This window comes from Rhinatrema bivittatum, chromosome 2, assembly GCF_901001135.1.
Source record: "Rhinatrema bivittatum chromosome 2, aRhiBiv1.1, whole genome shotgun sequence".
Lineage (NCBI taxonomy): Eukaryota > Metazoa > Chordata > Amphibia > Gymnophiona > Rhinatrematidae > Rhinatrema > Rhinatrema bivittatum.
In genome coordinates, this window is record NC_042616.1 from 570,548,982 (window position 1) to 570,576,713 (window position 27,732).

At 45.9% G+C, this 27,732-nt stretch overlaps 1 protein-coding gene across 3 annotated transcripts in view; it reads right to left on the minus strand.

The window, feature by feature from the left end:
* Positions 1–27,732, minus strand: part of CEP192 (centrosomal protein 192) — a 1,292,743-nt gene that overhangs the window by 901,024 nt on the left and 363,987 nt on the right. For all 3 annotated transcript variants that reach the window (XM_029590939.1, XM_029590938.1, XM_029590940.1), the window contains one exon: positions 9,316–9,456. In XM_029590939.1, the coding sequence (XP_029446799.1) occupies positions 9,316–9,456 (141 nt within the window). The remainder of the gene's footprint in view (positions 1–9,315; positions 9,457–27,732) is intronic.

Below are 27,732 nucleotides of genomic sequence, written 5' to 3' on the forward strand. Positions count from 1 at the left end.
CTCATGAAGCGTGTGACTAAGGGCTGTGTCGAAATAGAGACATCTCCTACTCCGTTGTGGAAAGCGGCTACCACACTGACATGCACTCTTATAGAAGACGTTTTCAGGCCTGATTCTGACAGATGCCAGAGATAGTCCAGAAACTTTGCTGTGGAAGAAGTGAAGGGGTCTATGGACATGGACGTGCACCAGACCCGTAAACCTTTTCCACTTAGAACAATAAGAGCATCTCGTGGAAGGCTTTCGTGAAGCTACCAAGACTCGGGATACCGACTCCGAAAGGTTAAGGGGTTGGAGTATTAACCTTTCAACATCCAGGCCGTCAGGGATAGGGCATTGAGGTTGGGGTGGCGAAGGCGCCGGCGCATTCCTCTAGGTGAAGCGGATCTTCACCTAGAGGAATGCGCCGGCGAACTGATAGGTCCCAGAGAATTGGGAACCAGACTTGGCATGGCCAGTGAGGGGCAATCAGAATCATTAAGCCCTTGACCCTTCGTAACTTCACGAGAGTCTTCGATATGAGTGGAAGTGGAGGGTACGCGTAGAGGAGACCGCTGGACCACGAGAGGGTGAAAGCATCCCTCGGCTGTGAGTGGCAGCTGCGAGTGAGGGAGCAGAAGTTCTCTACTTTGCGGTTGTGGATGGACGTAAAGAGGTCTATTTGTGGATACCCCCAATGTTGGGAGATGGTGTCCACTACATTGGGGTTGAGAGACCATTCGTGTGGATGGAAGGTTCGACTCAACTTGTCTGCTAGAACATTGTCCACTCCCGCCAAGTAAGTCGCTCTAAGGTACATCGAGTGGGAAAGAGCCCATGTCCATATCTGTGCAGCTTCCTGACACAGAAAGTAGGAGCCCATTTCCCCCTTGCTTGCTGATGTACCACATTGCCACCTGGTTGTTGGTCTGAATCAAGATGGCCTTGTTTGAGAGGCAACCCTGAAAGACTCTGAGGGCATATCTGATCGCCCGAAGCTCCAGAAAGTTTATCTGATGTTTGGCTTCCTCTGGAGACCAGATTCCCTGAGTCTGGACGCCGTTGACATGAGCACCCCAATCTAGGTTGGAGGCATCCGTTCTCAGGATAATTTGAAGTTCTGGAATGGGAAGGCCTTGAAGAAGATTGGAGAGCCGCATCCACCAGGCCAGCAACATGTGGAGCTGCTTGGTAACATGGACAATGCAGGACATTGAATGATAAGCCTCGACCCACTGGGACATCAGAGTCCATTGCATGACTCTCAAGGCTAGGCGTGCCATCGGAGTGACATATACAGGGGATGCCATGTGACCCAGCAAAATGAGGAAATGACGAGCTGTCGTATAATCTGAATCCTGGAGGCATTGCGCTAGGGACATGAGAATATGAGCTCGATCCTGAGGGAGGAATGCTTTCGCCTACAGTGTCCCGGTCGGCTCCTTTGAAGGGTTTGAGATGGATCTAGGCTGGACTTGGGAAATTTGATCAGAAACCCGAGAGACAGCAATGTATGTAGAGTTAGACGTAAGGAGGCTAGTGCATCCTTTTGAGTTGGAGCCCTTATCAGCCAATCGTCGAGATAAGGGTAGACATGGACGCCCTGACATCTCAGGTAGGCCACAACCACTACAAGTCACTTAGTAAAGACTAGAGTTGCGGATGCTAGGCTGAATGGTAGTACCCGGTACTGGAAGTGCCGGGGGCCAACTAGGAATCAAAGGAATTTGTGGTGAGACGTAGTGATCGAGATGTGTGTACACGCATCCTGAAGAGCCAGAGAGCAAAGCTAATCTCCTCTTTGCAGAAGAGGAAGTAGAGAGCCCAAGGTTACCATCCTGAAATTTTCCTTCCTTCCTTAAGGCACGGAGGTCCAGGATTGGACGAATGCCTCCTGACTTTTTTGGAATGAAGAAATACCGGGAATAGAACCCCTGCCCGGAGAGGGGCACCAGTTCTATCGCCCGGGATTTCAAGAGGGTTGAAATCTCCTCCTCCAGAAGAGAGGAGTAGTTGGATGATCCCCACGTCGGCCGAAGTGGGGAGTCTGCTGGTACAGACAGAAAGCTGAGGTGGTAACCATGAGTCAATACAGCAAGTACTCACTGATCTGAAGTGATGGTGTGCCATATGTTGGTGAAGTGGCACAACCGACCGCCGACGGGTTCGGACAGTAGAGGAGGTTGGCTTATGCTCTCCAGCGAGGAGTCAAAATCCAGCAGCTGGGCCCGGTGGAGTGGCTGGCTGTTGCATTCGTGCCTGTTCTCTCCCTCGCTCCACCCTTTCTACCTTTGTGGCGACTCCCTTCGGGTCTAACGGACAGATGCTGCCACAGCTTCTCCTTGCCGTACTTCCTGGAATCCCCGGGCTGGCCTGACGATGTGGATCCGCCATGTTCCTGCTGACGTAAGGGCGCGTGCGCTCCAGAGTTTGTACCGGCAAGGGCGCGAACCTCGGGGGTGTCTCCCCATAGTGACATCATCCGCTTCCAGTTTAAAAGGTCTTTGCTTGCAACTACGAATCAAGATAGCAAGGAGAATTCTTTCTCCGCTGCTCTGCCTCCACCACCTTACCTAGGAGCACCTACTCCTCGGGGGCCCCACTCTCTCTTCTTGATTTCAGATTGCTAAGACGGGATCCGGTACTTGCTCCACGAGGGCCTACGTCCCTGAATGCTCAGAAGACTCCTTACTACCTGGAAGCAATCGCAGACGTGAATACTGTGAGTTCTATTACAGATAGGAATCGGTACTCGATCCACGAGGACCTATGTTCCTAATCTCCGAAAACTCCCTTCTAAGACATTATCGTAAGTACGGAGATCGTGAGTCATTATTTGCAGACTGCAGATAGGAACCGGTACTCGCTCCACAAGGGCCCATGTTCCTAAATCCCTTCTCAACTCTCTTCTATATCAGAAGCTATCATATACCTATATCTTGTGAATTACTATTATAGATTGCAGATAGGAACCAGTACTCGCTCCTCAAGGGCCTATGTTCCTAAAACCCTCCAAAGACTCTTCTTTTCCATAAGCCATCTCATACACAGATATTGTGAGTTCTCATTCCAGACTGCATATAGGAACCAGTACTCGCCTACGGCTCCTGTTCCTGAATATACTGAAGAGACTGTTGCATAGAAGCCATTACAGATATCTACAATTGTGAGTGTATCATCTACTACTGGTTATGTATCCAGCATACCCTGGCTACTCACTATTTATAGTCTCTCTCTCTACAGCTCAGCAACCCAGAGACCACAATTCCAGTATCTGAGGGACTTCAGAACTGCTGGGCACATCAGCTCACTACTGCCACCTCTGGTGGTTCTACTTCCTGTCTAATAAAGAACTATCTGTGTTTGTCTCCACACTCCAGCCTAGCCGGTGATCCCTCTCAGGATATCCTCCTGGGGGCGCTGTCATCTGCCATCGGCCCAGGGTTCACCAATTTACTTTAAGTGTTCATTCCTTACACTACTACAGCGGTATTATACAGACTGCCACTCTGTGGGAAGCCAACCTACCACAGATCATTAACTCCACCTACAGAGTATTACAGTTGTTAGCTCTTCCCCTTGACAGGGTGATCCATAACAGATTGCTAACTCCCTGGCGGACTTATATCAGATTGTCAACTCCTCCCCTTGGCGGGATGAATTATTACAGATTCTAACTCCACCCCTGGGGAGCAGTTTCTATAGATTGCTACTCCTAGCAGCAGGGATTGATAACAGATTGTTAACTCCTCCCTCTCCAGGAGGAGATCCATACAGATTCCTAACTCCTCCCTCTACAGGAGGAGCTCGATAACAGATTGCTAACTCCGAGCAGCAGATTTATAACACTGGCTGGGCTTTCTGAGGCCGGGATTGTCTGACCTGACCTTTTTGGTAAGGTCTGGAGGGGCGACCTCAAGTAGGCAGGAGGATAATATCTCCATGGCTTGAAGGACGGCTGCTTAGAGTCTCTTCAGAATGTCCTTTTAGAGGTGTACAGAAAATCAGAAGGCGCCAACGAAAGCTGGAGTAGCGTCTCATGGTGGTCTTTGCCCCCGAAGAGATTATCTCCAGCGCAGGGTAGGTCAGCCAACCGGTCCTGTGCTTCTGGTCTTAGTCAGAGGACTTCAGCCAGGCCCATCTTTGTGCACTAATGCCTGCTGCAGACATCCTAGAAGCAGTGTCAAAAATGTCATAGGCAGCGCAGACCTCATGCTTGCCAGCATCCATCTGAGCCATGGTATTGAGTTGATCCTGAAGCTGGTCGGGTAAAGACTCAGAAAATTATTGGATCTTTTTTTTTTGACATGAACATTTTTATTGACACAGCAAGTAACAGCAAAACAGCAATAAAATAAGCAACACAAAAGGATGCGTCACTGTGTCATCATTTCATACCCTCCCAGAATTCTTGGATCTTTTTAAATAGGTCCCTGTTATACTGGGTCATGTATAAGCAATACGAAAAATAAGCACGGAGCCATGGAAAACACGACGACCAAATGCACCCAGGGACTTCTGTTCTTTCCCTGGAGGTATGGAAAAATGAGGCTTAGAACGTTGTTCCTTTTTCTGGGCTGATTCTACAACCATAGAATGGTGATCCAGCTGTGGTTTTTGGAAACAAGGGGCGGCCTGTACCAGGTACGTGGCATCTGTTTTTCGACTCACCTGTGGTAAAGATCCTGGATGCTCCCAATTCCTCTTCAAGTCCAGGAGAACTTCATGAACAGAAATGGAAATGATCTCCTTTGAAGCATCACAAATTGGAGCACTTCCAGCATCTTGTGACTGGATTCCTCTTCAGTCTTAAGTTGGAAGGGTATGGCTTCAGACATTTCCTTTATAAAATTTATAAAGGACATGTCCTCTGGAGGAGAACGCCTTCTCTCCTCAGGGGGAAATGGCTCTGAAGGTAGATCATCAGAATCCTGGGAAGAATCATCGGTCCAAGGACTGTAAGGCTGATCAACTGCTCCCAAAGGATCTCCTGAGGAAAATAATGGTGCTACTCCTGAAGGATCAAGTCTAGGGACCGACTGCATCAATGGAGGCACCGATTGAGGATGATGTGGTATCGATGGTATCTGTGACATCGATGGGTGAGTCAGTGGCAAGATCCCAGACAGCCCGGGCATAGGTTCTGGCCTCGGTGCTTCCTCATCATCCGATGACAAAAGGAATTGGGGTGTAAGTCGTTGGACATACCAGTATCCTCTGTTTCACCGGTGGAAGGGCACCAATCAACGTATCCAGCCTGCCGAGTAGCAGTGCAAGCGCCATGGGAATCTGTTTGGCGAATGGAGCTGGCATCGGTGCCGGCATCGATGGAGGCTTGAAGCACTGCAGTGCCTTTCCGATGGCCTCTTGGATCATCCGATCCAATTCCTCGTGGAAGCCTGGGGCGTGGAACCCCAGCTCCGGAGTAGGAGGCAGGACTGGCGTACCCGCAGGGTCCACCAGTGAAAGTGGAGTCACGGCTCCCTGCACCAATGAAGGTGGGGAATGCCTCGGTGACCCAGTTGCAGAGGAGGATGGGGCCTTCCCTGGACGGGATTTCTTTGTTGGTAGCTCTGTCGACACCAATGCCGAGGGCTTGCCTGGATCAGCGGAGAGCCTTCTGATGACGGTGTCGACGCTTTTAACAATGTTCTCCTCGGTCCTTCTCCAGAGCCGAAGAGGAAGAAATCGATGCCTTTGGAGTAGTTGGTGCGGGGTGGACAGCACCAGTGTCTCGCTGCTGGCGAGAGGTCGATGGCACCAGCTCAGACGATGTCAAAGTGCTCGATGGAGTCTATGGCTTTGCCTGAAAAGAAACTCAATCTTCTCTGAGCAGGCCTTACGGCCGTTCGGTGTCATTTGGGCACATTTGGTGCAAGTTAAGACGTCGTGGTCCTACCCCAAACACAACACACAGACCCTATGCGGGTCTGTGATGGACATCGTCCGAGGACAATCGGGACAGATGAAAAACTGACACCATGGCTTCGACAAAAATTTAGCCGTGGTGCAGTCAGTGGACGGTAGGCCCCAAAGGAAAAACTTGACGGGAATCGTCCGCAAAGGAGGGTAAAGCCTTACCTTATGACCGCGGACTATGGAATCGATAGGGGGACCCCTATGGGGTAGAATTTTTTTGAAATTTTAGAAATAAATTCCATGAGGAAAATTCTTGCCAGGAATCTCTAGAGAGCTCCTTAACCCGCGTGGCTACTGCTGCGCAGAAAGAGAGAGACTGATGGGGGACCCCTGCTGGATGCAGGGTTAGTGCCATGCAGGACGTGCCCAGTAGGTGCCAGTCAAAGTTCTAGAAACTTTGATAAAAGTGTTCTGTGATTGGGCTCCATCCTGATGATGTCACCCATATGTAAGGACTACCATCCTGCTTGTCCTGTGAGAAAGTAACTTACCCAAGGTCACAAGGAGAGACAGTGAGATTTGAACAAAGCTCTAACTGCTAAGCTACTTCACTCCACAATGGTGCTTACACTAAAGCTCTTAAAACTAAGTTTAGATTCTAATGAGGAATAACTTCCCTGTAGGATGGACATAGCCTCTTTACTCCTTTTAAAAATCTAGCAACATCAGGATGAGATGCCAATGAAATTCCCTTCACTCAACCTATAACATGAAAGTGCTGCTACTTGAACAGTTAATGAATTAAGTGCAAACATGTTTTCAAATATCTGACATATCTATGCGCCAGATACCTTTCAAACAGCTCAATAAATGTACATATCCCAATGAAACTGAGTTTCTTCAAGGCTTTAGTAGGTTAGATACCATAGAGGGAGAATGTCCTCAAGTAATCTTGACCTCTCAAGAGCTGTTTCTTAAAAGTTAGAGTGGAGATAGGTCCTCCATTACTACTGGGCCCTGTTTTAGCAATCTGTGGAGACCCATTAACTGAAGAAGAAGTCTATTTTTTCATCTTTCAGATCTGCATACCACAGTCTCCTAGGCCAATCCAACACTACTAGTACTACTTGAGCTTTCTCCTTCTCTATTTTCCTTAGGATGTGATTTATCAAGGAGGAAATATGCTAGTACATTCGTGGCCAAAGGGGGAGGTTATGTATCAAATCACTTCCAAATTCTTTGCATCAGCTGTAGAATCATTTCACCTTAGACATGGCAACTTGAAAAAAATGCTATTTCTGGGGTACACCAACGATTTAATATTTTCTGATATGCCTCTTGGCAAAGTTCCCACTCACCAGAATCCAGAAGATTGCTGCTGAGGAAAAGAAGCTTCTACATTTTCCTTCCATGCAGTATGATGCACCAAATCTAAAGATTTTTCTGCCCATGTGAAAAGAATATTGATTTCTTCAGAAATTCCTTGACTCAGAGGTCCTCTGTTTATATATGCCACAGCCGTCACATTATCACATAGGATTTTCACAGCCTGTACTTTCAGAAGTGGACTAAAAGTGAAGTAATGCTAACCTTATTGCTCTGGTCTCTAATCTGTTGATTGACCTTTTCTGTCAGAGTCCACAGCCCTTGTACAAATTGGTTCTGACAATGTGCTCCCCATCCCAGTAAAATCACATCTGTGTTACTATTATCTATGATGGAAATCCCAGTTGGAACCTTGTTTTCTAGATTTGCTTTTCCTGTCCACCAAACTAGACTTTTTTCACTGACAATGGGAGGAAGAAACACCAACTTGAGACTTGAGGCGACCAGTAGGATAGTAGAGATATTAGCAAGATATGGGCTGTGGACCATGGAACAAAACCCATGATGGCTGCCACTGTTCCTAGTAACTGAAGGTAATCCCAAGCTTTTGGAGAATCCAAAAAAAAATTTACTTGAGCTACAATCTTAATCATTCTTTTGGGAATCAGAGATACGCAACTGCTCTTAATAAATTGTGCACCCAGATATTCTATTGACTGGAAGTAGATTACTCTTCACATAATTGACCATCCAACCTAATTATTCTGAAAATTTTACAACTTTGATATGCACACCCTCCTGGAAAGATATGGCTCTGATCAACCAATGGTATAAATATGGGTGAGCCATTATCCCTTTTCTCAAATATGCTGCTAGAAGCATTGCTTTGGTGAATGTTCTTGGGGCAGTTGCTAAACCAAAAGGGAGAGTTCTCAACTAAAAATGTTTTCTGGTTATGTAAAATTGAAGATATTTTCTGATATTCTCTTACTGAAATGTGGAAATAAGCTTCTTTTAAATTCAGTGATAGAAATTCACCTTTGTACTCTGATAACATGACTCCATTTGGAACATTTAAACTTTTGTACACTCCAAGTCCAGTATTGGCCTGGAGGACCCATACTTTTTTTTATATCATTAAGTATATTGAACTACACTCTTACTTTTGCTCTTGAACTGGAATTAGATATTGCTTTTAACACTACCATGTTTAGAGTTGAATGCACTGCGGCATTTTTTTCCTAGTGTTATACAAGGTGACCTAGGAATATCTCTTGTGTTAGTTTCTTTAGTTTTAAAGCATATCCATACTAGATAATCCAAGATCCATTGATCTGTGGTTATTTGGATCGACTGTTAGAAAAGGTTTTGTGGGTGTCTGCATCACAGAGTAAGCCGCAGATCCTCACTGGGAATTTTGAATTGCTCAGATGGCTCTTGTTGATTCTGGCCTAGTTCTTCTAGCACCATGGAAAGACTGCAGTTTTCATCTGGTTCTTTCAGGTTGTGTTAAATTGTTTTCCTAGACATTATCTCCTGGACTCACAGAACTGATCTTGACCTCTATAAAACAGATAATTGGCTCTACCTCAATCTTCAGGTAACTGCTGTAGTTTTGACTCACCTAGTTTTTAACTAATTTTAGTTTAAGAAATATGGCTTCAAATTCAAAACAGATGGCAAAGATATGCTGCTGCACCATCTGAAGTTGTTCCATCAGCTGAAGTCAGAGAATACTGGTTTTACTGGTCTTTTATTACATATATATATATATATATATATATATATATATATATATATATATATATGTAATATATGTAATGTATCTTTTTTTTTTTAATTTTACATCACTATATATATATATATATATATATATATATATAGTGATGTAAAATTAAAAAAAAAAAGATAGTGCTCTTACTCCATCAGCTGGAAGAGGAATTAAACCCATTCATTCTGGACTGGTGAAACAGAAAGATATATAAACTCCCATTTCATAGTATAAGACAATCTGCAACCAACTGCAACAAACAGAGGGGGGGGGTCCTAGCTGTTTAGACATAGCATACAATGAAAAACAACCCCAACAGGAAAGAATACTTTATATTATTTAATGGAGTGATACAACAAGAAAAAAAGAAGTTTACTTACACCCTGTAATAAAGTCTTCATCATTTAGAGCAGTGGCAACATCCAAATCTTGCTCCTTATCAAAGGAAGTATAGTAGGCAAGGTCTGTCACCCACTTCCCTTCTTCATTTTGATAGACAATACTGTGAGGTGAGTTAGTACCTGAAAACAGTTTGCACACGGGTATTTTTGGGACCAAAAGTGAGATATCCTTTTATGTCAAGTGTCTAACTCATGCACAACACAACACATTTTCCTATACCAACCATCTAGCATAGGAGTCCCCAAACTTTTCAAGAGAAGGGTCACATAGGCCATTTTAAATCACAGAGAGCTGGGGAGGACCTCAGAATTCCTGAGCCAGGGGAGAGAGCCACTCAGATTTTGATGAGAAGAGATTGAGTGGGGGGAACCATATTTGGACCTTTTAATGATCTAAAATGCTGGGGAAGGGAGGTAGGGAGAAGGTAGTATTCTCAGGGTGCAGGTATGTGGCAGAGTGCATCAGTAATATATATAGATTTCTCCAATGTTGGCAACCCAGGCACACCCCACCAAGCTTTCTCCCTGCCTTCCCCATTTCCCCAGTATCTGCCCACATAGGAAGGCTGGGGGGCAAGTAAAAGATGGATAGCAAAGTGAGGTGTTTGTGGATCCATCCATACATTCTTGCTGCCTTTACTTCCTTCTTTTCCTTACTCCCCTTCTCTTACAACATGCTAATTTATGGTATGAGCAAAACACCACCCTCTGTAGATCCTAATCCAGGGAGGCACATGGAATTGGTATCAAGGTTAAGGATTTCTGCACTCTGCACCTCCAAACCCTGCATCCATAGGGGATGTCATCCATGCCCTGTTCCCACACATCTCTGAAGAGATGGTGTTAAGTTGGGAGATTCCAGGAACTACCATTCTTAGCTGGCAGCCTTGCAGAACCTCCCTAAGCCTTCACCACTCCTTGCAGTTTGCTCAAAACTTCTTTGTGGCTGTGCTGCAGCCTCTTTCTTTGGCCCAAGTAGCTCCCTTCACACAAGTAACATTAACATCAGCAATATATAAGGCAGTCAATTAGTGGTGGCCTTGCAACAGCATGTTCTGAAACCTGCATGTTAGTCTTCAAGTATCTCAGCTGGCTACAGCAGCAGAATGTGCTCTCACTGCCATCACTGCAGGACATATCAAGCTCTTCTATTATTGCTGGAGACTGACTGAAATTCAGCCAAAGGTCACATCCAGAAATTAAGCCATAGTTTGGGGCCCATGGTCTGGCACATACTAAAAAAATACAGAAACCTCAGATTTTAAGATAAACTCGTTAAATTGAAGATGCCATTATACAAACAGATCCTAAGCAGTGTTTATGTTTTGCCATAATGTATCCATAGCCTCTTACACTATACAGCAAAACTACTTGTTACAATTCTTTGCAGACAAGGCAGTCCGTCACACACAGATGACATTACCACTGCTTGGCACTAGATATTTCCCAGAGCTTTCCATGAAATTCTTTGGAAGTCCTTTCTGGACAAGAGGCAGTTCTCGCACCCCCATGACATGAAGCGTACTTCAGAGGCCAATGCAAAAAGCTGGGCATCAAAACAGAGCACTGAAATTCATGCAGAGTTTAATGCACAAGCTAATTTTGAACTCTTTAGCAGTAAGCTAAAGGTGTAGTAAAACAGTTAAAAAATGCATACAATCTAGAAAAAATGAGCACAAAAAAGGCTTAATGCTCAGAAAAGCAAATTTATGTTCAGAAAACATGGTTTATGTGCAAATATGACCAAAAAAATAGTGACACAAAAGTGTCAAGGTATCAAGAGTAATATACTTAAATATATATAACTAATTAAAGACTTGGTATCAGCTGTAAGCAGTGCTCAAGGTATAATCCACAGTCTCGCCTGCAATGGGCCCCAAACTGTATCATGGAGAGGCACTGGGTTCATGTCATCTACCAAATCCAACCTACCATCATAATACAAATTTTATTCATAATTTAAATTGTACATCAAATGTATAATAATCAATAAACATGTTTAAAACTAGACTGCCACAAAAGTAGTATCAGTATTTCATAAAGCAAGAGAACATTAAGAGTATTTTTATATTTAGCTTACCATGCACCTACAAACTTCACTCAAAAAACAAGTGTGGTACAGAGAAACCACCAATGCTTCCACACAAATACCAAACATTGGCATAGTTCCGGCATTACAGCGCCATCATAAGGGGTCCAAAATTCATGCTAATAATCACATGCTCTACTTAGCTATAATTCAAGATGGTGATATGTTGCTATAGAATCTTATTTATGTGCACAAATCACATTGAATTTATGAACAGAAAAAGTACTTTCTGCACAGAAAGCACGTTTTGTGCACATAAATTGTTTTATGCATAGAAAACTTGTGTGTATAGTTTGCTTTCTACACAAAATCACAACTAGAGATCTCAGCAGTGGAACTGCAGCTTCTGCCATAGACTAACATCAGCTTGGAAACTTTACTCAATCTTAAAATAGAAGTTAAGTTTCCAAGTGCACCTCTCTGCAGTGGATAGTAATTTATTAAAATAGAATTTCCGTGCAAGAGTATTAGTTTAAATGCACAACACTGTACACGTGTTTTTTCTGCACAAAACTTCTTGCGGCATTGGCAATAGAGTTTGCACATAAAAATGTGTACACAACTGAAGGTTAAACTGGGCGCTGTACTTAGTGCACCTTTTTGCATCAGAGCCTCAGCTTGGTAATTAAGTTAATAAGCTCCATTCTAAGAAAGAAAAAAGTGCATAGCTGGTGATTTTTGTGTTCTAAGAGAACCAATATTTTATGCTACTTTGTGTACCCTGAAAATAGAAGGGGCTCCCTAGTCTTAGAGGGATTTTAAGAAGTAAAAGGTACAAAAACAGGGCCACAATTATTTTAATTCCTCTATTTTTAAAGTTAAACTAAATAAAATAATCCATTTGGGGGGAGGAGAGGATGGAGTTGAACTCTAACCCTCAAAGAGACCTTGACTAAAACCTGCTGTGGTGTCAACAGTTTGAACCTGTATAAGGAAGTCCCAAACTGTTCCTTACTATTAGGGCTCAATGTCACAAAAGACTTGAGGTGAGGTCAGAATCCAGTAGTAATGATAGAAGGTGGAAATGTTAATTTATTTTATCTATATTGACCAACAATGTCAAACCTGTATATAATCTATATAAATAAAAATGTTAAATCATTTGGACAAAATCGCTAATCTCAGAAACCACTGAACCGATTGCTTTCAAATTTGGACACAACCTTCATTTCGCATACAGGAAGGTTCTTCTGTACCTACATTACAGATATGTCACACCTGTGACAGGTAAAATAGGTTTAAAGATTTTTTTCCAGAAAACAGCGACATCTGCTGGACGTAAGCGCCATCTGTTACACCTTACACTAACACACGCTACACTAATCATTTCACCAGTCCAGGTCCACGTTTCACTTCCATTTTAACACATTCGTGCACTTTTTTCGCCAGAAGATAACTATTTCCTTTACAGATAAAATACACCCACCACCCTCCTCACACCCCCCACACACATGCCAAATTGATTTACTTCCCAGGCCCAGCAATCAACATGGCACCGACGGCCCTTTCCCTTACTATGCCACTCGGGGACACCAATGGCGGCAGTAGCCCATGTGACATAGTAAGGGTGAGGGCCCCTCGGCACCATTTTCAGGACTGGCAGCCGGCGGCCCTTTGCCCTTACTATGTCAGAGGTCCTACCACTGCCATTGTTCCACCCCACTGACATAGTAAGGGCAAAGGGCCGTCGGAACCCGTTTCAGTGCTTGCAGCAGACGGACCAACGCCAATACATCGCTCCCGGACCGCTCCTGAACGCCCGCTCCACCGACTGACATTTTTATCAGGTCTCAGGGGGTCTGGAGGGTGGGGGGTGGTAATGAAATTATTGCAAACATCTTGGGGAAAGGTCACGAGGGGGGGGGCAGTTTTCATTCATTTGGCAACTCTGGGGGATGCAGGGGATTTCGCAGGGCTGGGGGAGAGGAAGGCAGGAGAGTGTGGGGTGGTTAGTTTAAGAGAACATTTCTCATAGGGTTGTTTTTTTGGGGGAAGGGGGAGGTTCACACACAAATACATACACTAAACTTGCACGATCTCGGGAACGCACCAAAATAGCCCTCCCCAGACCACAAAACAAATTTGGGAGTGCAAATTTGGTTAGGCACTCCCCTAATTTGGCTACATAATGCGCACAGACGCCCAGGGACAGGCCACATGTAGCACCAACAATTTAATTTCCCAGGTCTTGGGGGGGGCAGGAGGGTGGGGGGTTATTTGATTTAAAGGATTGGGATTGTTTGGGGGGGGGTTGGGGTGGGGGATTCCCACAGAAATAGAAAGACAAAAGTTTTCTGATCTGAAGGGTAAGCAGTAGGCGGGGGGAAGGTGACAGTGAGGGGAGGAAGAATGAGGGGAAAGGTGAGTGTGAGGGGAGAAAGTTGGAGTGGGGACAGGGGAGGGAAGGGGGGGTGAGTGACCAAGGGGGAGGAGGATGAGTGACTGAGGTAAATGAGCAAGGGGAAGGGGGAGGGAGGGAAAAGAACCTGACTCTGCAATGCGTGGCGGGGTACCGCTAGTAAAGGCATAAAATATCAGTCAATAAAAAAATCTGCAATGAAAAAGTTACATTATAAAGTAAACCATAAAACTAAAAAAACAAAAAAAAGAAGAGTACAGGACGATCAAAAACCTGTTTAAAAAGAGAGGCTTTCAACAGCTTCCTAAATTTCATAAAATTTCTCTTCTTAAATTGAGTGGAAGCGAGTACTAAAATAAAGGAGCCAGGTACTGAAAAGTAGTTGGTCTGGTAACTTCCAAAGTAATCTCTTGAGTTCAAGGAACATGCAAAAGTTCCATCTAATAGGAGTCTCAATGTTCGTGATACTTTATAACCAAAAAGGTTTGCCAAATAATCAGGTCTCCCTTTAATAAAAACCTTGTAGCTAAAACAAAGCAACTTAAAAACAATACTACATAAAACAGGTAACCAATGAAGTTCTTGAAAAAGGGGTGAAAAATATACTTTGATACTCAAAATATGATTTTTGCTGCTGCATTTTGGAGCTTTGAATCCATTTCAAAATTGGTTTCAGTAATACCCACATGCAGTGAGTTATAATAATCAGCACTTGATAAAATTAAAGCATAGGATAACTCAGATTTAGATAGAGAGAGCAAGTCTTCAAAGGATACATAGACAAAAAAAAAAAAAAAAGGGCATCTGGTCAATAATGAAAATTGGCTTAGACAAAGTAATGCAAGTTTGCTTACAGGTGTTTCCACAGATAGCAGGATGAATTAGCCATGCTGTCATGGGAACTGTCCATCAGGCGTCGGAAGCAGAGCTTGACTAAGCTATTACAAAGCTTAGCTCTGTGCGGCTGCTCGTGTGTTCCCACGCAGGAAGGCAGATTCTCCTCAGTGTGTACAATAGCAGAAGGAAAGAATTAATATGCGCTGGCGAGGCTGTCCAGGGAGGCGGGTGGGTCAGCATGGCTAATTCATCCTATCGATGGAAACACGGTTTACGGTAATCAAATTTGCTTTTTCCCGTCGATAGCAGGGCTGAATTAGCCATGCTGTCATGGGAGTCCCTAGCTCCCAGTCATGCAAGGGTTTTGAAGTAGCATCATACCTGTTAAAGGTTGACCCCAAACTGTGGACAGCCCGCCAGGATGGTTAAGTAACGAAGTGCTTCAATATTGCCTGTCCCAGTTTGGCATCCTAAGATGTTTGCTGGTCTAGAAAGTAATGAGAGGTGAAGGTGTGGCGAGACAACCAGTTGGCAGACTTGCAGACGTCCATTGGCAGAACATGTCGGAGGTGGGCCACAGAGGTGGAAACCATGCGCAACTGATGAGCATTCAACGTACATTGGAGCGGAATGTCTCTTGTGGTAGCAGAATTGTATATATTGTGAAATCCAGCGGGAAATAGTTTGGTTCGCCACTGGTAGCCAGGGGCATTAGGGTTAAAGGAGACAGAGTTGTGATGCTCTAGCTTCAGAATGGGTCCAACTTTTGTAGTAGGCTAATGTCCTTTTACAGTCCAGTGTGTGCAATAGTCGTTCCCTATAGTTCTGATGTGGTTTTGGAAAGAATGTCGGGAGTTCGATTGACTGATTAAGGTGGAAAGCTGAGACCAGCTTCGGCAGGAAGGAGGGGTGAGTCCGGAGCACCATCTTATGGTGGTAGAACAGAAGTTATGGAGCGCAGTGTACTAAGGCTTAAAATTCGCTGACTCATCATGCTGATGTTACTGCTACTAGAAAAACTACCTTCCACATGAGGTATTTGAAGTGCGAAGACTCCATAGGTTTGAAGGGAGGCAGCATTAGCTGTTCCAAAACTAGGTTGAAATCCCAGGAGACTGGTTTGGATATTGGAGGCCAAAGATGATCAAGGCCCCTGATAAATCTGGTAACGAGTGGGTGGTTAGAGATCGGGATGGCCCTGGTGTGGTTTGTGGTAGGCCGCAATGGCACACAGATGCACCCTAACTGAAGCCGTTGCTAGTCCCGCTGCATAAAGCGTGTGTAGGTAGTTGAGGAGGGTTTCTGGTGAGCAGTCAAATAGGTTGAAGTGTTGACCTGTGCATCAGGAGAGTATCGTTTCCACTTTAATTGGTAATTTCTTCTGGTAAAGGGTTTCCTGGTGGCCAGAAGGATCTCCTGAGCACTCAGATTCCTTGCTCACTCAGTAAAGACTGTTCAATCTCCACGCCGTCAGATGGAGCAATCAGGATTAGATCCACGGTGTCCTGTATGCACTTCTGAATTGTGCGAGTGAAGAGTGGGATCAGGGGAAAGGCATACAGGAGTCCTTCCAACCAAGGGAGTAGAAAGGCATTTTGTGCCATGCAAAGGGGACTGGGAAACAGAGCAGAAATGTGGCATCTTCCTGTTCTGCTCCGTGGCGAAGAGGATTATGGTGAGTACCCCCCCCCAAAACTGGGTGAAAATGTTGTCTGCTACTTGTTTGTGTAACGACCACTCATGAGGGTGGAATATGCAGCTCAACTTGTCTGCTCGAGTATTGTCTATGCCCAACAGGTACGTCGCTGGTAGGAGATTTGAATGGCAGGTTGCCCATTCCAATATGAGGATTGCATCCCTGCAGAGGTTCCATGAACCGGATCCTCCTTGCTTGTTGAAGTAGAACATGGCTACTTGGTTGTCTATGTATACCACGACCCGTTTTCCTTGTAAGTGTGTAACAAAGGTCCGGAGGGCATTCCTGATGGCCCTCAACTCTAGGAGGTTGATTTGATAGGACTGCTCATGAGGAAACCGTTGTCCTTGCGTTTGCAAGTGGTCGAGATGGGCCCTCCATCCTTTGTGGGAAGCGTCTGTTGTGAGGACCACATTGTGAGGTGGTAGACTGAACAGTGCACCTTTGATGAGCGTTCGTGTCTTCAGCCACCAGTCCTTGGCTATTTCCCGAGTTAGGGAGACTATCCGCGACAGCGGTTGTCGATGTTGCGACCACTGTCTCGAGGCCCCATTGGAGCTGGTGCATGTGTAGCCAGGTATTTGGAACTGTGTGAATGGTTGCTGCCATATGGCCCAAAACAGTGAGGATCTGACAGGCCGATGATCTTGATGTGGAGTGCAGCTCTTTCATTAAACGTCTGAGTACTATTATTCGGTCCCGGGGGAGAAAGGCCCTGCCCTGGGCTGTTTTGAGTTGTGCACCTATAAACTGAAAGGTTTGAGAAGGCTGGAGGCTGGATTTCTCGTAGTTTATGATCAGCCCTAGACCCTGGAGACAGGTGATTGTTTGGAGAAGGTGGGAGTGTAGAGTCCTCAGGTCTCAGGCTACAATGAGCCAATCGTCAAGGTATGGAAACAACTGGATTCCTTGTTTTCTGAGGTGGGCCATCACCATTGCCATGCACTTTGTGAAGACTCTTAGAGCGGACGATAGGCCAAAGGGGAGAACCTTATATTGGTAGTGCTGGTCAATGATTTGGAAGCACAGGTATCACCATGAGGAAGAGTGCGTCGGTATATGTCTGTATACGCATCCTTCAGGTCCAGAAAGCACATCCAATCATTGGGTTGAAGGAGGAGAAGAATGGTCTGGAGGGAAACCATCTTGAATTTTTCCTGAACCAGACACTTGTCTAACTCGCGTAGGACAAGAATTGGATGCAGACCTCCCGATTTCTTGGGTATGAGGAAGTAGAGGGAGTAAAACCCTATATTCCAGAGTGACATGGGTAGGAATCAGATTGCATGCTGAAGCATCGAGATTTCTTCTGCTAGCTATAGATGATTTGTCCTTACTCCCCTGCTGGGTGTGAGGTAGGGTAGAGGTAGTTTGGAAGAGAAGTGGATAGCTGTAACGTACTATCTCCAAATCCCAACGATTTGTAGTGATATTCGACCAGGTGTCAAGGAAGAAGTTATCCTGCCTCCCACTTCTGTTGATGGTGGTGCCTTAGGGTTGGCAGGGCCTGTTGACGCTGGGCTCTGGGTCTACCCAGACAGTGTTGCTGCTGCTGTGACTGCTGGCGTTGTGGCTGTAGATATGGTGCCAGATGATACGAAGGGTAGGTCCGATAAGGATACCATTGATAGGGTTGTCCACGAAGAGGGGCGAAGTAATAAGAGAATGTAGTGTAGGTTGGAGGGTTGGTCAAGGACCATACCACTGTACTTTATTCCTTTAGTTGGGCAACCGTTTCTTGCAAGCGGGTGCCAAAAAGATTGTCTCCCCAACAGGGAAGGTTGGCCAACTTCTCATGTACATCCTTCACTTATAGCACTGGCCCGAAGCCATACTAAGCGATGGGCAGAGATAGGCAATGCCCTGGAGGTTGTCTCAAAGACTTCATATATGGTACGAAGGAGATGACATATACCTTCTTCCATATCCTGGACGGGGGGGGGGGGGGGGGGGGGGGGGGGTGGCAAATCCGCATGTGGTAGAAGCCCCTTAAGCAGTTGGAAGCATTCATACAGATACTGCACTATATAAAATTGGTGCTAGTGGATTCGACCACCCAGCATGGCAGAATGACAGGATTTCTTAGCAAAGTCAAGGTATCGATGGTCCTTTCCCAGAGGTGTGCTGGAATGTAACCTCGTTTTCCTTGCCCGCTGCATCGCCGATTCCACCACAATAGAGGTACGTGGTAACTAAGGCGGTATGTAAAATGGGGACTGCTTCATGCGAAACTTGAGGTCAGTTTTCCTGCAAACCGGTGTCATGGTGAATGGCATCTCCCAGGATTTTTCTAGAATGGCATCCAGCACATGATGGGATGGGAGAGTTGTTGGTTCCGAAGCAAGGTCGAAGATTTTTAAAATGCCCAAGGTTTCCACACCGGGATCCGGCAACTCCTGGACCTCAATGTGGAGGGTAGTTCCCACCTTATTGATAAACTTGGGATAGGAAAGGTCTCTGGGGGAGAGTAAGGCTCCTGGGGCTCATCTTGAGGGTCAAAGGGGTATCCCGTAGACGAGCCGGGTGATGAGGGGATGGAGTCCGGATGTGGAGGTAACTTCGGTGAGCTTCGGGGACAGAGCGTGGGAACATCGTGTCCTGTCAACTTCACTGGGATAGGCGAGGGTATTCAAGGCAGTATAAGAGAGGGCATCCTTGGCAATATGTCCGGTGAAGGCCCCAGTGACTGCGGAGTAGACGTGTGAGGGCTGATTGCGACAGGGTGTGGGTAGGTGAAACCCGACTGTAGAGAAGAAAAGAATCCCGTGAGAAGTCTAGATTTGAGTGATGGCCTGTTGAGCCATGTCTGGTATTGGTGGTGGTAGAGCACGTGGCAGAACCCGTTGGTGGTGGGAAAGAATGGCAGCCTGAAGAATGTCTGAATCGGGAGCTTCTGGGTGTCGTTTTTGGGGGTCTCAATTCGTTTGTCAGTCACTTCATTTTACAAAAGGGTTCTTGCAGCTGTGAGGAGGAACGCTGCCGTTGGGAAACAGACTAGAGGTCAGATTAGACTTGTATTGACTATGAAGATGAGGAACGATGTGAGAAGACACAATCACCCATTCTCTCTTCTAACCTTGTAGGGGACCCTGGCTTTCTGGGTTCCTGAGGTGAGATATAAGGATCAGATCATGGAAGCAGAGTTTGACCGGAGGGACTATGATTCCCCAGGTCAGGCCATTGCTGAAGACACTGCAAGAGGGAATCACCCGACGGCGATCTTTGCATCGATGGACTTTTGGAGGATGCGTGCTTCAATGTTGATGGTTGCTCTAGAATCGATTGCGTCGTAAGGTGCTCCGATGAGGAATGCCTCAAACCTTGCTTCAATGATTTATGCTTCGTTAGGTGCACCGAAGACGATTACGTCAATGAAGGCGTTGGAGGGTGCTTCGATGGCAGAGTCGATGATGCTTGCATCGATGAATGCGTCGGCGCAGCCGGGGTTGCATCGGCACTTTTGTGCAGAAGCTTCGGAGTCAACATTGGCTCAGACTTGTCCGAGGCTCAGCTATCGCGTCAAGAGTCCTGGACCAGATCTCGCCCTTTATGTTGTGGTACGTCACAATGCTTATGTTTGGGTTTGTCACCACTAGCTTTTCAGCTGGTGGGACCCAGAGAGGATGCCCATTTTTGTGAAGGGGCCTGTTTTGGCACCGGTCCCGGTGAATGGGTCTCTGAAGGAGGGGCAAAGGAGCCCTGCACCGCAAGTTTCAATTTTTCTATTTTTAAGGCTCTGTTGCTGTGCCCTAGGTGACATGTGACTGCAGTGCCTGCATGTCACCTGATCATGAGAAGGGCAGAGGCAAATGTTGTAGGCCGCATGCCCATCTGTGATGGACATAATTTTTCCACAGGCACATAGCTTAAAGCTCAGGGTCGGAGCATTTTATCGTGTGTCACGGGGTTACCTGCCTTCAAATTTATCCGTTTCCATTTTTTCTAGGCTTTCTTTTCCTTCTTTTTTTGAGGAGAGAGGTAGCTTTGAATGCGTTCCCGCTCGCGGAAAGGACAGACTGAGGAAAATCTGCCTTACTGTGCGAAAACACACGAGCAGCCGCAAAGAGTTAAGATCTGTAACAGCTAAGTCAAGGTCCGCCTCCGACGCCTGATGCACAGTTCCCATGACAGAATGGCTAATTCAGCCCTGCTATCGATGGGAAAAGGCTACCTAGATTCGTTCCTAATATATTAGGAACCTCAACCTACGGAATACTGGATTTTCTCATTTCAGCAGGCAGCTTAATATTAGACATATCTTCCAAACCAGATGGCACCTGATTTTGGGGGGATTAACCTTTAATCTATGATCTGTTAGCCACTTGGCTATCTTATCCAGGCAAGGTTAAAATTCAGCATCTACACCAAAAAATGTATTAAAAGCAGCCAATACATGGATATCTAGATAACTAAAGCCCTGTTCAAGGATCATATTTTATGCTTTATGCTAGCTTTGCTGTTTAGAGTTTTTTGTATATTAGAAGGCTTTTGTTTTACTTTGTATATTATGTAATCTGTTGAAATCTGTGGATCAGCAGAATACAAATAATTTAACTTCAGGAGAGAGTCACGAGACGTGATGTGAGCGGACCAATGAGTTCCCTTTCGCTCTGGGGCCCCACTCCCTACATTGAACTTAATCGAGGCTTTACCGAACCAAAGGTGGTAAATTACTGAATTAAAGGAGGAGCAACATTCTCATGTGTGAGTGTATTAAACTGTGGCTTGGTAAGATGGCAGCAAAAATCATTCGGAAAGAGAAGAGCAGGTCGATGTCTAAGACCATTCTCACGGTTTTAGATAAGTGGGGGAAAATACATGAGCATTTTCATAACGCTTTAGACTTTAACCACGGAAAATAAGAACAGAATTGTGGCTAAGGAGTGGCACACCTTAAAGCAATGGATGAGAGTATGCAGGCATTAGAACAGGAGCTCAGGGCAAAAAAGGTCACAGTGGAGAGGCGGGATTTAAAAGACGAAAAATTGGAAAATTGCTCACACAGGATCCATTTAAGAATCACAGGACTGCCTGAAAGTATCTCTGACCTTGATATCCGGCTGACCTTGGAAGCCTGGGTGCCAAAGGCCTTGGGCCTGCCAGACACAATGGTAACTCTCAGAATCGAGGGCACACATAGATGGAGCCAAACAGCTGGGGCATAATAGAGCCCAACCAATGCTCGCAAAGTTTTTGAATATTTTTGAGGCGTTACCAGAACAGGGGTCGATTGAATTATGAAGGCGTCCAGATCCTGCTGTTCCCTGATTACTCAGCAGTGGTTTCAACCCACCATAAAGCATTTGCTCTCGTTTGTTCTAAGGTGGTAGAACATAGATTCATCCTTCAATTCCAGTGAACATAAGAAATTGCTATGCTGGGTCAGACCAAGGGTCCATCAAGCTCAGCATCCTGTTTCCAACAGAGGCCAAATCAGGCCACAAGAACCTGGCAATTACCCAAACACCAAGAAAATCCCACTCTACTGATGCAATTAACACAGTGGCTATTGCCTAAGTAAACTTGATTAATAGCAGTTAATGGACTTCACCTGCAAGAACTTATCCAAACCTTTTTTGAACCCAGCTACACTAACCACATCCTCTGGCAACAAATTTCAGTGCATTGAGCAAAAAAGAATTTTCTCTGATTAGTCTTAAACGTGCTACTTGCTAACTTAAGGAATGCCCCCTAGACCTTCTATTATCCGATTATCGTTCAAGACCTCTCATGATCTTAAAGACCTCTATCATATCCCCCCTCCCCCCCCCCCCCTCAGCTGTCTCTTCTCCAAGTTGAAGAGCCCTAACCTCTTCAGCCATTCTTCATAGGGGAGCTGTTCTATCCCCTTTATCAGTTTGGTTGCCCTTCTCTGTACCTTCTCCATCGCAAATATATCTTTTTTGAGATGCGGTGACCAGAATTGTACACAGTATTCAAGGTGCGGTCTCATCATGGAGCGATACAGAGGCATGACAACATTTTCCGTTTTATTAACCATTCCCTTCCTAATAATTCTTAACATCCTGTTTGCTTTTTTTACTTTTTTGGCACACTGAGCCGACGATTTCAAAGTATTATCCACTATGATGCCTAGATCCTTTTCCTGGGTGGTAGCTCCTAATATGGAACCTAACATCGTGTAACTACAGCAAGGGTTATTTTTCCCTATATGCAACACCTTGCACTTGTCCACATTATTTATTTATTTCCAAGTTTTTATATACCGACCTTCCTCAAAAGACATCAAGTCGGTTAACAATACATCAATACAGTTCTATAAAACCATAATCATGTATAATTTCACCATACACAGAATAAAACAAGCATTACAAAATAAAACCTAAAGTTATAAACAATTTTTATCTAAATAGATCACCAATATTATCCATATGTCTTAAATATCGTATCACATTCCTCAGCTAGTAAATTACTAACCTATCCCCTCATATTTCTATATTTAAAATTCTAAACAATACAACTCAATATTAAAACTTAAAATATTCTTAATAAAAATTAAAAACTTAATAAAACTTATGTTATGAATACCGGCCGCGGCAAGCCACGACCGGGACTTACCGCTGTCCCCAGGGGCCGGACGGACCGTCGGCACTGAGGTGGACCGCTTGGGCTCCTTCAGCGGCAGCTGCCGCTGCTGTTTCAAGATGGCCGCGGCGTTTCTTCCCGCGCGGCTAAGCTCAGTCCCCTGACTTCTGATAGGGCCGCGCGGGCGGCTCTGGCATTTAATTTAAAGGAACACTCACAGGATGTGAGCTGGTTCCTTCCTGATGCACTATCATTGGCTGGGACTATTTAAGGCAAGGTCTGAACCCTCAGACCTTGCCTTGGTTTCTTGGCTCCTGCGTTGTTCTGTTCCTGGTTCCTGGTTGTCTTCCCGTGTTGATTCCTGGTCCGGCTTACGTATCCTCTGGTTCCTCGATCCCTGGCTTGGCGTTGTACCTTCTCTGGCTCTGGATTCCTGGACTGGCTGCGGATATCTCTGGCTCACGACTACTGGATTGGACTTCTTTAAGGGATCCTCGGGGTTAGTTCCTCGACCCGCTGAAGGCGTCAGCTATTATTGTCTCGACCAGCTGGAGGCGCCAGCATCTGGATTACACGACCAGCAGGAGGCGCCTGCATCCAGATCTTCTTCACTCCTACTTTCAACTCTGAGGATCGGCCTCGCCTACCGATGGTGGCCTAATCAGTCATCATCGGACCAAGGGTCCACTTCGGTGAGCATAACAATCATTAGTCTAAAATTCACATACTATCTTCAATGCTAAATTACTTAATTGCTCACATGGCTCCACTTGTTTCATTAAAAGCCTGTTATGATCATTGTTGCCAAGTGGCCCCACCACCGTTACCTCTCTCACCAAAACCTGCATTCCACTAAAAGTGTTATATCAGAATACATTCCAAGTCATTGAGTCTTCAAGTGAAGCGCAGAACTTCTTTCATACATGGTTGGAGACGCCTGCTTCTAGCCAGAAAGATGGTGGACCTAGCTGAATGATAACAGGTGACATGCGGATGCCATGTGAAGCATGAATTTGTGATTCAGCATGAGCTATTTCATCTAGAACACTTGTGGCTCAATCTCTGGTTGACTTTTCCACACAAAAAAAAAGGAAATCTAGAAAGAAATATTAATATTCGATTGCCAATCCACGAATAAATGACTACCGTCCTTTTTACTTAAAATACATATTAAAATTTAAGAAACTAAAAATCAAAAAAGTTTTATGTTATCTTATATCGCATTGCATCAGCAAGCCTGACAATGTGCCTCAATACCTTTAAGAGGCCGTCCGGATTACTCATTCATTTGCGGATTAAATCAACATCAGTTTTTCAAAAAAAAGATTTTTAAATGCCAACTTGCATTAACGGTAATTCACATTCTTTGCCATGTATAATAAGCACCAATACATGGCACAGAATGTGAATCACCGTTAATGCATGTTGGCGTTTAAAAATCCTTTTTTGAAAAACTGATGTTGATTTAAACCACAAATGATTGAGTAGTCCAGACGGCCTCTTAAAGGTATTGAGGCACGTTGTCAGGCTTGCTGATGCGGTATAACATAACATTAAAAATTCTTAAAATAAATATTAAAATTTAAGAAACTAAAAATTAAGTGAAAAAGACTGTAGTCATTTATTCGTGGATTGGCAATCTAATATTAATATTTCTTTCTAGACTTCCATTTTTTGTGAGTTGTGTTTTAGTGGTAATCTAATCGGCTCTTTTTTCTGATATTGACTTTTTTTTCCCCTCCATTTGCCAGAAGATCTGGATGAACTGGGGATTGGAGCCCCAACACAACGCATGGCTCCTTAAGCTTTTTGTTACGCAAGTGCTTATTGTAGAGATTACTTACCTGATAATCTCGTTTTCCTTAGTGTATGCAGATGGACTCAAAACAAATGGGTATAGTGTGCTCGTGCTAGCAGTTGGAGACGGATCTGACGTCAGCACGGGTACATATATCCCCACAGGAAGTGCCGCAAATCAGTAATCTTCCTTGCAAAAGCTGTAGCTGACCGATCAATTAAATGAACAGGATTACCCTGACCCGATTGATAGTAGCTGGAGACCACCAATGATCACAACCGGAAGGCGTCGACACCCGTCACGGTGGATGGCCTATTATAAGAAAACATGGCTTACCGTGAGTCGGTGAATCCCCATGTATGCTGGCAGCCGGGCGGGATGCTGAGTCCATCTGCATACACTAAGGAAAACGAGATTATCAGGAAAGTAATCTCTACATTTCCTAGCGTGTAGCAGATGGACTCAAAACAAGTGGGATGTACAAAAGCTACTCCCGGACTGGGCGGGAGGCTGCCCGAGGACCGTATAGGATTGCCCTCGCAAATGCTGTGTCCTCCCTGGCCTGGATGTCCAGATGTTAGAATCTAGAGAAGGTATGGAGGGAGAACCACGTCGCTGCTTTACATATCTCTGCAGGTGACAGCAGCTTAGCTTCTGCCCAAGAGGCCGATTGTGCTCTGGTAGAATGAGCCTTGACCTGTAGAGGCGGTGGTTTTCCCGCCTCCACGTAGGCTGCCTTGATAACTTCTTTAATCCAGCGGGCGATGGTTGGCCGTGAGGCCGCTTCCCCTTGCTTCTTCTCGCTGTGCAGGACGAACAGGTGGTCCTGTCTTTCGTACTGCTTCTGACATTTCCAGGTATCTGGACAGCAGTCTGCCGATGTCGAGATGGCGTAGCATTCGACCTTCCTCAGACTTCTTCAAACCTTCCGTGGTAGGCAAGGATATGGTTTGGTTGAGGTGAAAGTGTGAGACCACCTTGGGTAAAAAGGATGGCACTGTGCGAAGATGGATAGCCTCTGGAGTGATTCTGAGAAATGGATTACGACAGGATAGTGCTTGTAGCTCTGAGATGCGGCGTGCTGAACACACAGCCAGCAAGAACACCATCTTCAAGGTTAACAAACGGAGGGACAGGCCTCGAAGGGGCCTGAAGGCTGATCCCGCCAAAAATTCCAATACTAGGTTGAGATTCCACAAGGGCACAGCCACTTCAGTGGCGGGCGAATGTGTTTGACTCCTTTCAGGAAATGTGAGACGTCTGGGTGTTTGGCAATGGTGTTGCCGTCAGTCCTGGGACCGTAGCAAGACAGCGCTGCTACCTGAACCTTGATGGAGCTGAGGGACAGACCCTTCTGAAGTCCATCTTGTAGGAAGTCCAAAATGATAGGAATCTTAGCAGCATGTGAGTTGGTGCCATGAGTCGTACCAGGCTTCAAAAACTCTCCAGACCCTGATATATGTTAGGGATGGGGAGAACTTGCGTGCTCGGAGGAGTGTATCTATAACGGGCTCTGAGTATCCCCTTTTTCTTCAGTCGAGCCCTCTCAATGGCCAGACCGTAAGAGAGAATTGAGCCGGATCCTCGTGGAGGATGGGACCTTGCCTCAGCAGGTCCCTGTAGGGAAGCAGAGGTAGAGCGTCCCTGCCAGTAGTCTTCTCATGTCTGCGTACCAGGGTCTTCTTGGCCAGTCCGGGGCCACTAGAAGAACTAGGCCTCTGTGTCGCTGAATCCTGTGTACAATGGCGCCCAGCAGGGGCCATGGAGGAAAAGCATGTAACAGGATCCCCTGAGGCCACGGCTGTACCAGGGCATCGATCCCCTGAGCCCGAGGATCCCGCCTGCGGCTGAAATATCTGGGTACTTGAGCGCTGGACCTGTCCGCTAAGAGGTCCATGGCTGGCGTCCCCCATTGATCCAAAATTATCTGAAAGGCTGTGGGTGACAGCTGCCACTCCCCCGGGTTTAGGCTTTCTCTGCTGAGGAAGTCTGCCGTCGTGTTGTCCTTCCCGGCAATGTGGACGGCGGAGATGTCCTGGAGATTTGCTTCGGCCCAAATCATCAGGGGAGTTATTTCCAGGGACACCTGTTGGCTTCTGGTTCCGCCCTGACGATTGATGTATGGCACAGTGGTGGCATTGTCTGACATCACTCTGACCGCTCTGTCGCGAAGTCTGTGGGCAAATCGCAGGCACGCTAGCCTGACTGCACGTGCCTCTAGTCGGTTGATGTTCCACCTCGACTCTTCTCTGGTCCACCGCCCTTGGGCGGTGAGTTCCTCGCAGTGTGCTCCCCATCCGTTCAGGCTGGCATCTGTGGTGAGCAGAATCCAGGTTGGGGAGGACATTCTTGACCCCCGGCTCATGTGGCTGGCCTGCAACCACCACTGTAGCTGATACCGCACTCTGGCCGGTAGAGGTAGGCGTACGGTGTAGTTCTGTGATCGTAGGCTCCATCGAGATAGAAGGGCGCGTTGCAATGGTCTCATATGAGCCCGCGCCCAGGGCACCACTTCCAGAGTGGATGCCATGAGGCCGAGGACCTGAAGGTAATCTCGAGCTGTGGGCCGGCAGGTGCTCAGCAGGGCCTGCAGATGACTCTGGAGTTTTGATTTTCTCTTGGAGGTCAGGCTGACCTTGTCTTCTCGGGTGTCGAATTGGACCCCTAGGTATTCCAGCGACTGGGACGGCTGTAGCGAGCTTTTGTTTAAGTTGACTACCCATCCGAGGCTCTCTAGAAGAGCTATAACTCTGTTGGTTGCCCGGTGGCTCTCCTCCGGTGACTTTGCCCTGATCAGCCAATCGTCCAGGTAGGGATGGACGAGAATTCCTTCCTTCCTGAGTGCCGCCGCCACTACTATTACCTTGGTAAAGATCCGCGGCGCGGTGGCTAACCCAAAGGGCAAAGCTCGGAACTGGAAGTGCTGATTCAGGACTTTGAAGCGTAAATAGCGCTGGTGATCCCGAAGGATTGGGATATGCAGGTAGGCTTCCGACAGATCTAGGGAGGTGAGAAACTCCCCTGGCTGTACCGAATTCTTGACCGACCGTAGAGTTTCCATGCGAAAGCTG